The 15,202-nt window shown below is 44.0% G+C and overlaps 1 protein-coding gene across 3 annotated transcripts in view; it reads right to left on the reverse strand.

Moving 5' to 3' along the window:
• CSTF3 (cleavage stimulation factor subunit 3) overlaps nucleotides 1-15,202 on the reverse strand; it is a 41,916-nt gene that overhangs the window by 11,602 nt on the left and 15,112 nt on the right. For all 3 annotated transcript variants that reach the window (XM_078767218.1, XM_068134094.2, XM_068134095.2), the window contains exons 7-16: nucleotides 15,106-15,183; nucleotides 6,690-6,770; nucleotides 6,364-6,445; nucleotides 6,095-6,204; nucleotides 4,672-4,788; nucleotides 4,334-4,408; nucleotides 4,100-4,243; nucleotides 3,717-3,819; nucleotides 1,501-1,570; nucleotides 1,166-1,361 (exon numbers count right to left, since the gene is read on the reverse strand). In XM_078767218.1, the coding sequence (XP_078623344.1) occupies nucleotides 1,166-1,361; nucleotides 1,501-1,570; nucleotides 3,717-3,819; nucleotides 4,100-4,243; nucleotides 4,334-4,408; nucleotides 4,672-4,788; nucleotides 6,095-6,204; nucleotides 6,364-6,445; nucleotides 6,690-6,770; nucleotides 15,106-15,183 (1,056 nt within the window). The remainder of the gene's footprint in view (nucleotides 1-1,165; nucleotides 1,362-1,500; nucleotides 1,571-3,716; nucleotides 3,820-4,099; nucleotides 4,244-4,333; nucleotides 4,409-4,671; nucleotides 4,789-6,094; nucleotides 6,205-6,363; nucleotides 6,446-6,689; nucleotides 6,771-15,105; nucleotides 15,184-15,202) is intronic.

Below are 15,202 nucleotides of genomic sequence, written 5' to 3' on the forward strand. Positions count from 1 at the left end.
CTAAACTGCTCCCTCAATTTTGGGGCTAGCCCCGCCGCCAAGCCTTCTGCGGAACGTTTTTGGATCCCAGCGGATGTTGTAAGGTAGGTAGGAGGTTTCATAAATTCCTCAATAAAATTATGACTCGACATTTTGAAATTGACTTGACATCGAGCTGCTGCCGAATCCGGAAGTGAACAGATGACAACAATGGGCTGGTTTGACAATATCTCAATACAATTGTGATTTAACACTTTTGTTATAGTGTTAATGTATGATTCGAATGATGCTGTTTGGAATGAAAATACAGATATTGGGTTTAAATATGAATGAGGAAATGACGTGAGGGTTTCTACTTTCTAACCGTGACATTCGCGGATTCGCCACATGCAGATTCGCCATTGACTGGGGATAGAACCATTCAGACGGAGTACGTTTTTGCCCAAGTCCTTCAAGAACCTGCTGTCAATGCCTGACGTTCGACTGAAGGTGGCACAGCAATGTGGAATTCAGTGGTTCATCGTTTCCCATTCGCCGTTTTTTGTGCAAGTCATTCACGAACCGGATGTCCATGGGTCTGATGTTCGACTGAAGGTGGCACAAGAATGCGGAATTTATGGGTTACACAGTTTAGCATTCACCATTTCCGCATTGTTTGTTTGCTTTCGGCTTCCCACCCGTGCAAAGAAAGGGTACCTCGCTAGTATAAATATAGTATAAATATAGTATAAATTCATCGGACAATATAATATGGCACAGAGCTTTAACCCTGCGCTTTTTGATCTGGGTTTAATTCTCGGCCGAACTACAAACTGTCACATTAGTGTTTCTCAGGCAGGACATTGCATCACAAAGTACACTATCCGGAAGTTAAGCCAGCGGATGGAACAGATGGATGTTAAGCCAGCTGCCACATGTTCTCACATTAGTCAGCGGAGCTCAAATATCCCCTGGTGTCATTCGCGAAGAGTAGACGAGTTAGCAGCGGTGCAATAAACAAATTAAAATTTCCTGCACTGACTCTTTTTCCAACACGCAATTGACCAGCACGATGTATGTTTGTCCTTCGAGGGAGATCTATGTCCTGCAATGGTCGTGCATATCGTGCATATCATCAAGAATACATATGCATATATTTATTATGCATAATATATATATATATATATATATATATTTATTTAAGCACCCTGTATCCCAGTGCAGCGAGCTCAGCAGGCGAGCAGGGTAAAAGGTCCATGAAGATGTAACGGTCTACAAGAAGAGCCGTCTCGCAGCCGCCAAACTCTGAACGAAAAGCAGCAAACCTGCGACGCTCAACCTTGAGGACACTGGCAAGGTCACCAACAGCGCTCTCGAAGGCCAAGAACCGTGCCCAGATCTCTCTGTGGTTTTGTGGTTGAATTAAAATGATGTCAGGTGAGAACAAGACAGAAAAAACGTGTCAGTGGAGAATATGATCAGACGGAAGGTGTAAAAGGGTCGAGTGAAGGGTGGGGAGGTGGATGAAGCAGACCGTCCTACCCTGACTTCTCAGGTGGTAGGTTCCCAGAAGTGAGAACCCGCTCAAAAAGAACCCGAGTGTTGTTATCCTCTGATTTGGAAGAAAAAGAGAGGGAAGGAAAACAGTTAATAATTTACCTTTTTACCCTCAGCATTTATAACAACTCGAGGTAATCACAGTAAAAGAGTGAGGCACTTTTTTTTCTTTTTTTTTTTGTATACAGAGTTGAGGCTCGTGAAAGAGCTAACATTTATCAAACAAACAAATCAAACAAACAAGCAAACAAAGTATATAAAAAGGGGGTACGGAGTACATACAAGTACATACAAGTACTTGTACATACTTGTACATAAAGTACATACAAGAATATGTGCAAGGGGAGACTGAGTAAGAAAAAGTGAAAGAAAATGAGAGATCAACACAGGTCAGCATTATAAATCAGCACATGGAAGGGAAGTGTGTAATAGTCATATACAGTCATATTGGCACCCTTGCACTTTTTTCAAATAATGTACCATTTCTTCCAGAAAATTGTTGAAATTAAAAAATCTTTTGGTATCCACATATGTATTTCTTTTGTTTGCAGTGGAGCAAAACAAAAAAAGCTGAAAAAATTACAAAATCTTAGCTTATTCCATACAGAGATCCTAAAATGGCCCAGACAATATTGTTGGCACCTTTTAGAAGTTGTTCGAAATAATTAGTTTTCAAGCAGGTGATTCTGCTTTACTTTGGAATTGAACTCACCTGTGGTGCCTGCAATATAAAAATCACTCATTCAACCAGTTTGAATCGAGAAAAGGAGTCATTCTGCTGCTTTGTGTCACTGTGTGTACCGCAATGAGCATGGAGAAAAGAAAGAAAACCAGAGAATTGTCTGAGGAGGTCAAACACGAGATTGTAGCCAAGCATGGACAATGTCAAGGCTACAACTCCACCTCCAGAGACGTTGATGTTCCTGTGTCCAGCGTATGCAATTTTATCAGGACGTTTAAGGCCCATGGCACTGTAGCCAGCCTCCCTGGACGTGGCCGCCAGAGAAAACTTGATCGAAGATTGATTGCAGAAGATTGTTTGAATGGTGGAGAAAGCGTCTCGATCAACTGCCAAACAGATTCAAGCTGACCTTCAGACACAAGGTACGACAGTTTCAACTCGCACCATCGGTCGCGAACTCAATGTAAGGGGGTTCCATGGTAGGAGACCCAGGAGGACTGCACTGCTGAGAAAGCCCAACTGGAGTTTACAAAATTACACCTGAACAACCCAAAATCCTTCTGGTAGAATGTCCTGTGGACAGATGAGACCAAATTAGAGCTTTTTGGAAAAGCACATCATCTCTATGTTTACAGAAAACAAAATGAAGCCTTCAAAGAAAAGAACACCTTCCCTACAGTCAAACATGAATGAGGTTCAGTGATGTTTTGGGGTTGCTGTGCTGCATCTGGCATTGGTTGCCTTGAATGTGCGCATGGCATGATGAAATCAGGAGATTACCAAGGCATTTTGGAGCACAATGTTCAACCCAGTGTCAGAAAACTGGGTCTCCATCGAAGGTCATGGGTCTTGCAGCAGGATAATGAACCCAAACACACTTCCAAAAGCACCCAGGAATGGTTCAAGACAAAACTATGGACTGTTCTGAAGTGGCCAGCAATGAGTCCAGATCTAAATCCCATTGAACACCTGTGGGTAGATCTGAAAACAGCAGTTGGGAGAAGGCACCCTTCAAATCTGGGAGAACTGGAGCAGTTTGCACAAGAAGAGTGGGCCAAGCCTCCAGTGGAGAGGTGTAGGAAGCTCATTCATGGCTATAGGAAGCGCTTGACTGCAGTTATTTTGTCCAAAAGCTGTGCGACCAAATATTAAGTCGAAGGTGTCAATAATTTGGTCAATGCCATTTCTTTTTATTAATGTATTTAAAAGCATATATTAAGTTCTAAATAAAAAACAAAGGTTCTGTAATATTAACAGTGAAATAAAGAATTGTGGAGACGAAATACTTTTGTCAATTTCAACTTATTTTTCGAGAAAATTGTGAGTTATTTGAAAAAAGTTAAAGGGTGCCAATATTTTTGGCCACGACTGTATAACCACAAAAGCTTTAAAAACCTCATAAAGGTGAGAAAGAGCAACAACAACATGAGAGAATACACAGAAAAAAGACAAAGCAATAACAACTACCAATTACCATTTTTCTTTTGAGAAAAATCAGAGTAATTGAGGAGGTATATACCATTGAGGTGAGACAAGTAGTCAATGTATGCCAGGATGTATTCTGGAGTATCACTGTATTTCTTGAGACCAAGCTCAAAAATCTTGAAGGCCACAGCCTTATCCTGAAGGTGACAAACATCCGGAGAAAACACCAAGAGTTCACAACACTAATAATTTTACTTCTTTCTAAATCATTTGGTCAAGTCCAAATCCTTCCTATCTTCATTGGTCATTTCCAGATCCTCCAAACATTTCAATGAATTTCCCTCCAGTTCCTCAGGGATATCCCCATCACTCTCCCACCATCCCTGGCCATCTTTGGGTCATTATAAATGTTCCTAATTAACTCAAGTGATGGCTCCCCTCATCCTCAAGGCACCTCCAGATCCTATCAATTCTCACTTTACTGCAGTAATACTCCATCAAAGCTGCTGCTACGTAGACATGGTGCCTGGTCCGTTGATCTTCTCTCGCTTTCTTAAACACGCTCCGGCCAGTTTTGATTCCTTCAGCCCGACGTGCAAACTTCATATACTGGATGTACACCTGAGAAAGAAAATTAAAAAAGCTACATGTGCCAATCTCCAATTACATGGAAAGATGCAAAACAACAGATATATACAATGGAAAATATACCAGTGTTGGATCAATATCTTGTACGGCAAGCAAGCGATTATAGATACTGTGGACTTTCTCGTACTTCATACGACTCTGCAAAAGAACATGGGAAGATCGCAAGATGCAATATTATGGAGTTAACAAAACAAAACATTAGTAATAATAGTTTCCCAGTAATAATAGTAATAATAGTCGCATACCTCCTCCCCCAGTACGCCATTCCTTTTTCAATCACATACTGATTCTGGGCAATTTTTGTTTTTATAAATCAATCCACTGCGAATTTGTATCAAATAATTCCACAATCGCACCTTATGGTCCCCCTGTAATGCCATACCTCCCCTGCACTGTCTCACCTCTTCATAATCAGCGAAAGCAAAATACAGTAACATGTTTTGCTTGAGAACGGTACCCACAGCTCTCTCGTACATTGCCCCTGCCTCGTCGCTAAATACTTTTGCATTGTTTACATCCTGGGAGAAAAAACAGAAGAAAGGGAAGAATACAAGAAAAAAAAATCATCCATAACACATTAATTCAGAAAAAAGCATCAAAAAGCAAAAATAAATGTGAAACATTTCCCCAAAGAACACAATTCATACAAAACCATCCTCTTGAGGCAACTGTACCAGATACATAATCATCATCCATGACCACTTTTGGGGCTAAGAACCAAGCCCGGACAGGTCCCCACTCAGTCGCAGGGTGCTGTAGGCTAAGACAGGAATTTGAAAAACAAGGTACTGGCACACATTGGCCTCCTCTTTTCAAAAAAGCCACCGCAGGATAAGGATCTTTAAAATCCATCAGCGAATGGTAGCAGATGCCTTAACATCAATCCAAAAGCAAGGCATAATCATTGATTCAACACCCTGTCCGTGAAGTACGACAACAACAGTTTATAGTTGGGTCGAGCATCAAACTCAGATGAGGCCGATTTAAGGGGAATGCGATATCGTGTTATCTACTGACCTGAGGAAGTCTAGTTCGTGCTAGAGTGCCTGAACATTATACAAATTCCGTTTGAATAATGTGTGCATTGTTCTTTCACGCGCATCTGGAATTTCCACCAATGTGTTCAATCCCTCCACCGGGTTTACGTTTTGTATCCCAGAGTGGCCAGATCTGCATCTGGACCTGAACCAAAAATCTAATCGGCTTGTTATTTTCACAACTACCCAACTCGTCCACCAGGTTTCATCCGAATCCGTCCCTAACTTCTTGAGATATCATGCTTTTTTTTGGCCCCATCGCTCAATGGTGAAGAATCACTTTCAAAATTAAAAAATTCTCGGATCTGGATCCTGTTCTTCACCAAAATCTAATTATTTCATCATTGTCACACTCCCAACCTGTCCACCAAGTTTCATCTGAATCCATCCATTATATTTTGAGATATCCTCTTCACAGTCAAGACAGACAAAATAAAATAAAATAAAATAAAAACAGGGGTGAAAATACAACCTCTGTCCACCTTTGGTGACGGAGGTAATATATCCTGCAATAATTTGTTCCAACAACCGAGTAGTTCTATATAGTTTCTTAGAAAATGTCTGGTGGTTAAACACACTGGCCAGTCCAGTATGAGCCTGCTGTGTTTGCTTTATTCACATTGCTTTGTTTGATTGTTCAAATGACACCTGGTGAATGTTTAATTGGATTTAAGAATTCTTCATTATTGTTATCCAAATTATTACATATCTTTCAGGGATACTTCATTTTATTGGTTCAAGCCGTAAGAAAAGAGAGAAGAAGTAGAGAGGGTGAATGTTTGCTCACCCCTTTTTCAGACAGAACCTTACTTGACTGCTCCAGAAACTGCGCTGCTTCGTACCAGATGTCGGGGTGATGTCCAAGGACCAGCAGACATTGTTCATATGCGAACATCACTGCATGGGCATAATAAGGGTGAAGAAGGTATCTCTACAAGGTCAGTGCCATGGAAAGAATGACAAACAGAAAGCAAAAGGTATTCAAGTCAAGGAGAGGTAGGTGCAAGGTGAGAAATTTAAAAGAGGAGGAAATGATTGTGCGGGCATTAAACAAACCTCGTTTAGTGACGAGCACCTGGTCCTCAGTGCGCAGTGCATTTCCTTTCTCCCAAGCGATGTACTTCTTCCATAGGTCGACCTGTGGGAGAAGACTAGAATGAATGAATGAATGAATAAATGGATGGCACCATTATCATGCTCTCTATGACTCTTGTATATCCTAGCAGTGCCGGGACCATAGCAACTGCTAATTAACACACAAGAAACGATGGCAATGGTGGGTGGTTTAGAAATAACAAGGAAGGGCCTTAGGCATTTGCAGAGGGAGGAATAAGGGGATAGGGGGAGGGTGTGAAGGGGAGCATGATGGACGTGATCAAAACCTGTGTGGCCTCCTGTGGAGAGTTCTGAGGAGGAACTGATGGGGCGTTTCTGTCCAATCCCTTGGTAACTGATTCATACTCCTGGAGCAAGGGGTCAAATGAAATAAGGTACATCAGTCAACAAACACAATTAACCTTCATCCAACGCGCGGGGGTAAAGTTCCTGGAAAATGGCATTTTCAGGGAAATCGTGATGCACAAGCCTTATGGGATAAATAAGGATAGGGGAGTGTGGTTACAGAACGCAACATAGGAACAAATATTTTACACATTCTCTTGTTGAAACCCCAGAGGTTTTATTTATATATATATATATATATATATATATATATATATATATATATATATATATATATATATATATATATATATATATATATATATATATATATATATATATCAGTACTATATATGTATATATACATATATATATATATATATATATATATATATTGTTGCGGTTTTCCGAAGCCCGTTCCCGTTACCAAGGGGAGATTAAGCCCCTTTTTCTCGTTGGGTCTTCAAAACCGCGAGACCGAGTCGCCACTTATGGGCAGACGTGGAAAAGGGTTTCGGGACAATTTCGCACGTACATTGAGTTCCCACGCCGCAGCGGAAGCGGGGATCGAGTCTCGCACGAACCACATGTGATTGCGTACGCCCGAGCGGATGGCGTACCACGTGACCCGTGCTGTTACCTTTCTTATAGAACCCGATCAGAGCGATGTAATTCGTACCATGCGAGGTCAATGATGGAAAACACATGACGATCGAATCAGAAGGAAGAACAGATTTATTTACACTATTTACAATGATTTGGTAGAAGAAGGGACACAGCGCAGAACTTAAGCAGTCTTACTTATTTCCCAGACACGGGCCCGATCACTCACACGGGGAAATGGAAGAAGAATGTTCGCGCGCCGAACGCGCCTGCTTCGGTTGCTCCAGGAACAGCTCACCCGGCGTGGCCCTCTGGTGGTCACAGCACGTATCCCGGCGAAAGCAGGCAGGCGGGAAAATCCTCGCGGCGCGTATATCGGCAAAGGCAGGCAGAAGGAAATACGCACGTCTGTGGCCCGGCGCGGGTCGTCTTTACAGCACGATTAATACTGCGCAGAGCACGGGGAGCAGGGCAAGTTCGTATACAACGGGGTTATGCGCATCTCTTTCTGAACTCAACTGAGGACCCCAAACTCATAACTCATGGGCTGCGCAACTCATCTGACATCAACTGCGATCTGACTTGCCCTGCGCTCATCTCATAACTGAAGTGGGGGGCTCTGGGCACAGGGTTATATCGCCCCGCCCTAGCCCGCCTCAAATGTTCCAAACCCCGCCTTTTGCCGCAGTGGTAAGTCACTCCCCTCGAGCCCTGATTGGCGGCTCGCACTTACTGAGGGCTCCTCCTCCGCCTTCCTTCGGCCTCGGTCGACTTGTTCAGGCCTGCCTCGTGGTATTTCGGCGCCAAAAACCACCCAAAGCGCCATAAGGACAACTGATTCGCATTATCCTACTCAACGCAAAACTAACATAGGAAAGGACTTACGCTTACATTTACTAAGAAATAACTGAGCTTTAAACGAGGCTACATGTTGTAGTATAACTAACTAGGAGGGGAAATTAACCTTTATTATAAAACCACAAAACCGCAACAATATATATATATATATATATATATAATATATATATATATATATATATATATATACATATATATATATATATATATATACATATACATATATATATATATACATATACATATACATATATATATATATACATATATATATATATATATATATATATATATATATATATATATATATATATATATGTGTGTGGATGTTTGGAGAAATAGGTACAGAGGGGTCTAGAGGATGTAAATGTCTAATGGCGTCCAAAGGATCCTCAAATGTGTAAGGGGTCTCAGCAGTCTAAAGGGTTGAAAGGTTTAAATGGAACGTTCCAATAGTACATAATTAGTAGATGTAGTCACGATGCAACTGACATTCAAACAGTATGTAATTAAGAGACCCATAGCTATGTGGGTGACGGAGACTTTACTCACGGCTACACCGTGTTTGTTGTTTACATGTATCTATATTACACTCACAGCCGTGGCCAAAAATATTGGCACCCTTGTACTTTTTTCAAATAACTCACATTTATCTCTAAAAATAAGTTGAAAATGACAATTTGGAACATCACGTCAAAGTGATGCGGGGGGTCAAAGTGGGTCTAGGGTTGACCCCCAAAATAGATATTTGCTTTCTTCTCTGAAACCACACACGATTTTGATGAAACTTCACCACAACCTTCATCACCCGTGAAGTACCAAAGTCTGTTCATGGCATTAAAAAAAATCTGCCTAAAATAGAGTAAAAAAAATTCGAAAACATAGACATAAAAATAAAAAAAATCTTATTTCATTCTCTCCTCGAGGACGCGTGCTTCTTGTCTCGCCCTGCCCCCTTTATCTCCTTTTCTTCCACCTCTTCTTTCCATCTCCTGCCGATACTCACCATTCCAATTCTAGTTTCCTCCATACTCATTTAACCCTTTCTCCTTTCTCTGATCCACGCCCTCACTTCAGGGACGTTTCTCAGATTGTTTTTCACGGTTTTGTTTAAATATGTTTAAACATTCCCCTGCAGTGTTTTATTCAGTGGTTTATTACAACACGCTGTTTTTCTTCCTCTTTAAAAGGCTTTTTTCAATTTCCTCATCAATTTTTTTTTTTTCATTCCATTTCAAAAAAAAATTCAATCTCTTAGTCATTCCTTTCTACATTCTCTAAACTTACCTTCATTCCACCCCTCCTCTATCATTTTCAAACGGATCTCTGACTTGAAAATCACAATAAACCCAGTTTGTAATAAATGTTCATTTTTCATTAATCATCCACTTTCGATTACACTTTCGATTTTCGACTTTCGATTTAGCCTGGTGTTGGGCTAGCGGCTAGGGTGCCAGCTTAGGATCCTAGGATCCTGGGTTCGAATCCTGGTCGATCGCTGAATTAACGCCAGGGGGGTTGACTCAGCCTGTCATCCTTCCGAGGTCGGCTAATTGAGTACCAGTTCACTGGTAATTCCCTGTTTGTCGTAAAAGGCGACAAAAAGGGTTGGCGGCAGGAAGGGCATCCGGCCGTAAAGCATTGCTTCAAAAAAAGGGGACCCACAAAAACAACAACAACCACGGTGCCCGAAAAAGGCCAACCCCCGCTTTGCGGGGAAAAATGGCCTCTAAAAGGTGTTAAAATTTTTTTTTTTTATCCACTTTCGAAATTCTCCCCTCACCCCTCCCCTCCAAAACTCTCCCTCACCCCTCCCTTTCAATTCTCCCCCCTTACCCCTCCCCTCTCCCCTCCCCGTCAAAACTCCCCCCTCACTCCTCCCCTCAAAAACTCCCCCCTCACTCCTCCCCTCAAAAACTCCCCCCTCACTCCTCCCCTTCAAAACTTACCCTCCCCGCCCCTACCCTTCTAATCTCCCCCCTACTATCTTTCTCCAATTCTCCCTCACTCCTCCTCAAAGCTGCCTCCTCCCCACTTCCACTCCCTTCCAACCTTTGACTTTGCTCTGCCCCCCCCCCCCCCTCAAACAATACCTCACTGCGCCTCTTCTCATCACCATCAAACCTTTTGTCCTCCTCATCCTTCCCTTTCTCCGAACTCTTCTGCAATCTCCAACACACTATCAACAGCTCTCCCTACCTCCCCCTCTCACTCCTCATCTTACCGTACCCCTCCCCTCCCCTGTCATGTACCCGATGCTCCCCCTCCATCTTCCTTGGCGGTATGGAAATCAAACATCCGGGGCCTTCGCTCTAACCTGACTGATCTCTCCATACAGGTTGCTTCTGACAAACCAGACATAATCTGCTTAACAGAAACTTTCCTTCTTCAAGATGTCTCCAAATTCCTTAATATCTCTTCCTGATTACTCCCTCCTCCAGTATGATAGCCCTGAGCCTCGTCCTGGGGATGGGGTTGCTATCTTTATAAAAAAAACTCTCTTCCGCACTCTCCTTGCACTGCCCTCTCTCCACCCCCAGGAGTACCTCTGGCTACGGCTTCCGCTCCCACCTTTTGTTCATACGTGTTTTGTACCGTCCTCAAACAGTGATGACTCCATTTACATTTCGCTGTCTGACAACATGGACCAACTTCCACTCATCCCAACTCTCTCTTCCTCATATGTGGCGACTTCAACTGTCATCATGCCAGCTGGCTGGGTGTGGGTACCTCTCTCACCAGCCATGGCATCTCAGCAAAGGACCTCTGCGACTCATTGGGACTGACACAATCTGTCAATTTCCCGACCCAGATCTCAGTTAACGGAGCATCTTCTCTTTAGACTCGGTTATGACTAACTTCCCTGCAAATGTCTGCTGCTCTTCTTCTGCTCCAATCGGTTCTTCTGATCATGTGCTTGTTAAAGTGGATATCTCTCTGGCCATTCTCAGAGAGCCTCCTCAGCATCGACAAGTCTGGCATTTCACTCAGGCTGACTGGCACGGTCTGCAAGCAGCCATCAATCATCTGGACTGGTCTCCCATTTCTACTGCCTCTGACATCAACTCTTCCTGGGAATTCATCCAAAGCAAACTGCTCTCTCTCATGCACAGATTTATTCCATCCCGTCTTCAGTTGTCATACCCTTCCTCCCACCAATGGTACACTGATTCTTGTGGTGAGGCAGTTGCCCTGAAACAACTTGCCTTTGCCTCATGGAAGGCTAATCCAACTGAAGGTAATCTCAGTTCCTTTCACAAAGTTCGGTACAAGTGTGTGTCGACCCTCAGGAGTGCCAGAAAGCACTATCTCTCCACTCTCAAGACTGAACTCTCAAACCTGTCTCCCTCCTCCAAATCCTGGTGGTGTCTGGTCAAATCTGTTTCTGGTGTTTGTTCCCCCTACATCCCCTCCCTTACCTCAAACGGCCACACAGCTGACACTGCACATGAAAAAGCCGAATGTCTCAACGATTAGCTTCATCGTGGGAGAAGCTTCATCGTGGGAGAATCCTCTGGCACCCCGCTCTACAACTATGTCAACTAGCCGAATGTCAGTTTGCCTCAAAATCTTGTGTCCCGAACCCATCTCTCTCTCTGCACCCACCTTTCCCAGTCGAACCCAGCTGCTCCTGGACTCTGTGTCAAGGACTGGACTCTTTGTCCTGGACTCTCCTGACAAGGTGGAGAAGTTTTTGTCAAACCTCGACTCAGATTCTGCAACTGGACCAGACGGCATCAGCCCACAGGTCCTATAATCCTACTCTGCCGCTCTATCTCACCCTCTCTCTGTTCTCTTCACCCTTTCTTTTGCTCAAGGTCGTCTGCCATATGCTTGGAAATAAGCCAACATTACCGCTTTACACAAAAAATGTGCAAAAACACATCCTTGCACCGACAGACCAATCAGCCTGCTCCCAATAATCAGCAAGGTCATGGAATCAATCAACGCTTCTGACATCAAATCCTTCCTCTTCTCCAATGGCTTGATCTCGGATCACCAATTTGGATTCAGACCAGGTCATTCTACTCTGGACATGCTGCTTCTGCTGTCTCAACAATGCATGGAGGTCCTGAATGCCAAACAGGAAATCAGAGCTGTATCCCTTGACATATCACGTGCCTTCGATACGGTCTGGCACCCCGCTCTGCTCACCAAACTCTCCTCCGAAGGTATCCACGGAAATCTCCACGCAAGGCTTGCAGACTTCCTCTGGTTGTAGTCAACATGTGGCCTTGAATGGATTTCTCTCATCTCCCCTTCCTGTTCAGGCTAGAGTTCCCCCAAGGCAGTGTTCTGGGCGCAGTGCTTTTTCTGGTCTTCATCAATGATCTCTAAGACTCCCTGGAAAATCCTCTCTATTTCTTTGCTGATGACTCCACTCTGCCGCTCCATACCTCATCCCTCAGATCGGCAGTCTGCAGCCTCCTTACTCTCTGCAGACCTGGACAAAATCACAGACTGGTCAAACAAGTGGAACATGTCTTGCAATCCTGACAAATCTCAAACTCTTCCGATGTCTCTCCGAAAAGACTGACTGGACAATCCTCCCATCTACTTTCTGAACAATCCTCTCCAAGAAGTTCTGTCACTCAAGCTTTTGGGTCTCACTATCCGCCATGATCTTTCCTGGGAAAAACATTTCCAAGCTGGCCTCCAAAGCCAGTCGCCGGCTGGGCATCCTCCGTCATGCGAAGTCCTTCCTTGGCACACCTTAGCTGCTCACCACATATAAGGCTTTCATCGGCAGCTCAATGGAATACTGTTCTCCCCTCTGGGCTGGTGCTCCTGCCTCACACCAAGCTTGAGTTAATGCTGTTGAAACCAAAGATTTCAGAATCATTGGAATCTCCCACGATGAAGCTAACTCCGAGGGGCTTTCACTCACTCACAGCAGGCAGGTTGATGGTCTTTCTGTCTTATACAGACTCCTCCCTGGCCTAGCTCCCCCAGCTCTGTCTGTGCTCTGTCCCCCAAATGTTCCTACAGGTCGCACAATATCTGCCTGTAACGCTCTTATGGTTAAACTGCCAAAATCAAGACTCCGTATTCACCTCCACTCTTTCATTCCTCTTTTCTCCCGCCTCTGGAACAAACTCTCTGACTCTCTTCAATCCCACTCCTCCCTCCAGATCTTTAAAACAGCTGTTCACCACCATCTCTTATGTTCCCCCAGACAAAACCTTGATTTTTTCTACCCCCATTAATTCACCCCGGATCCACCTTTTTGAAATACCGACTTCTTTCCTGGAAGTCCTGGCAGTGTCCATGTGTTTTTTCCTCTCCCCCCCCCCCTTCCCATTCCCCCCATCCCCCAAGCCCTCTCCTTCCCACAGATCTCCCGATGTCCCTGTTCTCAAATGTTGTACTTATGTGCTTCCCTCTCTCTCCCCATCTGATCTACCGCTCCCTTTATCATATGTTGTACGTGTCAGTTTGTCTTTTTGAGATTAATGTTAGCTCTTGCATGAGCCTCAATCTTGTATACAACAACAAGAACAACAACAAAAAAGGCCCAGAAGACCCTAAAGACCCAAAAAGACCCGAGGACCGAAAAGACGAAAAGAAAGAAAAGACCCCGAGGACCATACCTAACCTACTGTTCCCCCCTCTGGGCCGGTGCTCCTGCCTCACACATAGCTCGACTTCACGCTGGTGAAACCAAAGCTTTCAGAATCATTGGAATCTCCTGCGATGAAGCTAACTCCGCTAACCATTGGAAACCCCGAGGACCGAAAAGACGAAAAGAAAGAAAAGACCCCGAGGACCACACCTGACCTACTGTTCCCCCCTCTGGGCCGGTGCTCCTGCCTCACACCTAGCTCGACTTCACGCTGTTGAAACCAAAGCTTTCAGAATCATTGGAATCTCCTGCCATGAAGCCAACTACGAGGGCCTTTCACTCACTCACCGCAGGCAGGTTGGTGGTCTTTCTGTCTTCTACCGACTCCTCTCCGGCCTTGCTCCCCCAGCTCTCTCTGTGCTCTGTCCCCCAAATATTCCTACAGGTCGCACAAGATCTGCCAGCAACCCTCTAATGGTTAAACTGCCAAAAGCTAGGCTCTCTGCTCACCTTCACTCTTTTATTCCCATTTTTCCCCACCTATGGAACAAACTCCCCCACTCCCTTCAATCCCACTCCTCCCTCCAGGTCTTTAAAACAGCTGTTCACCACCATCTCTTATCTTCCCCCAAGACCCCCATCCAAAATCTTGATCTTTTCTACCCCCGCTAATTCACCCCAGATACACTTTTTCGAAATTCCAACTTCTTTCCTGGAAGTCCTTGCAGTGTCCATATGTTTTATACCTCTCCCACCTCCCCCCAAGCCCTCTCCCTCCCACAGTTCTCTCGATGTCCCTGCTCTCAAATGTTGTGCTTGTGTCCTTCACCCTCTCTTCCCATCTTGTCTACCGCTCCCCTTATTTTGTGTTTTATGTGTTGGTTTGGGTCAGTTTGACTTTTTGTGTGATTAATGTTAGCTCTTTCAAGAGCCTCGATCTTGTATACAAAAACAAACAAAAAAAAAGACCCCAAGGACTCCGAAGACCCAAATCTTATTAGATGTGACGCTGACCGATGTCTCTTACATTGGAATTGTAGACAGTGACTTGCAAACCAAGCCTCAATGTCGGTGTACAGAAACGGTTTCTTTTTAAATCACAATAATAAATACAAGGCGCAGGAAGGAAAAATTCGCGTAGAGTATAAAGAATATATAAGCACACCTGACACTAGGTCCAGGCTTTCGACTTTGGCATGCTCACGCAGCTGCACGGTCAAATAAACTGTGCCAACCCGTCGTTTTTGACGGGCTTTATACTCGTATAATGCAAAGATGAAGCTTGAAAGAGGGACAGTAGGTACGTCAAGTTGCACGACATTACACGGAATCACCTTTGCCACGCGTCGAGCATTGATGTAATCTCTGCTTCGATCTTCAATCATCTTTTTTGCCAGGTGTATATTGATCCCCTGAAATACACCACAAAGG

Source organism: Myxine glutinosa, chromosome 13 (genome assembly GCF_964187855.1).
Source record: "Myxine glutinosa chromosome 13, kmMyxGlut1.1, whole genome shotgun sequence".
Lineage (NCBI taxonomy): Eukaryota > Metazoa > Chordata > Myxini > Myxiniformes > Myxinidae > Myxine > Myxine glutinosa.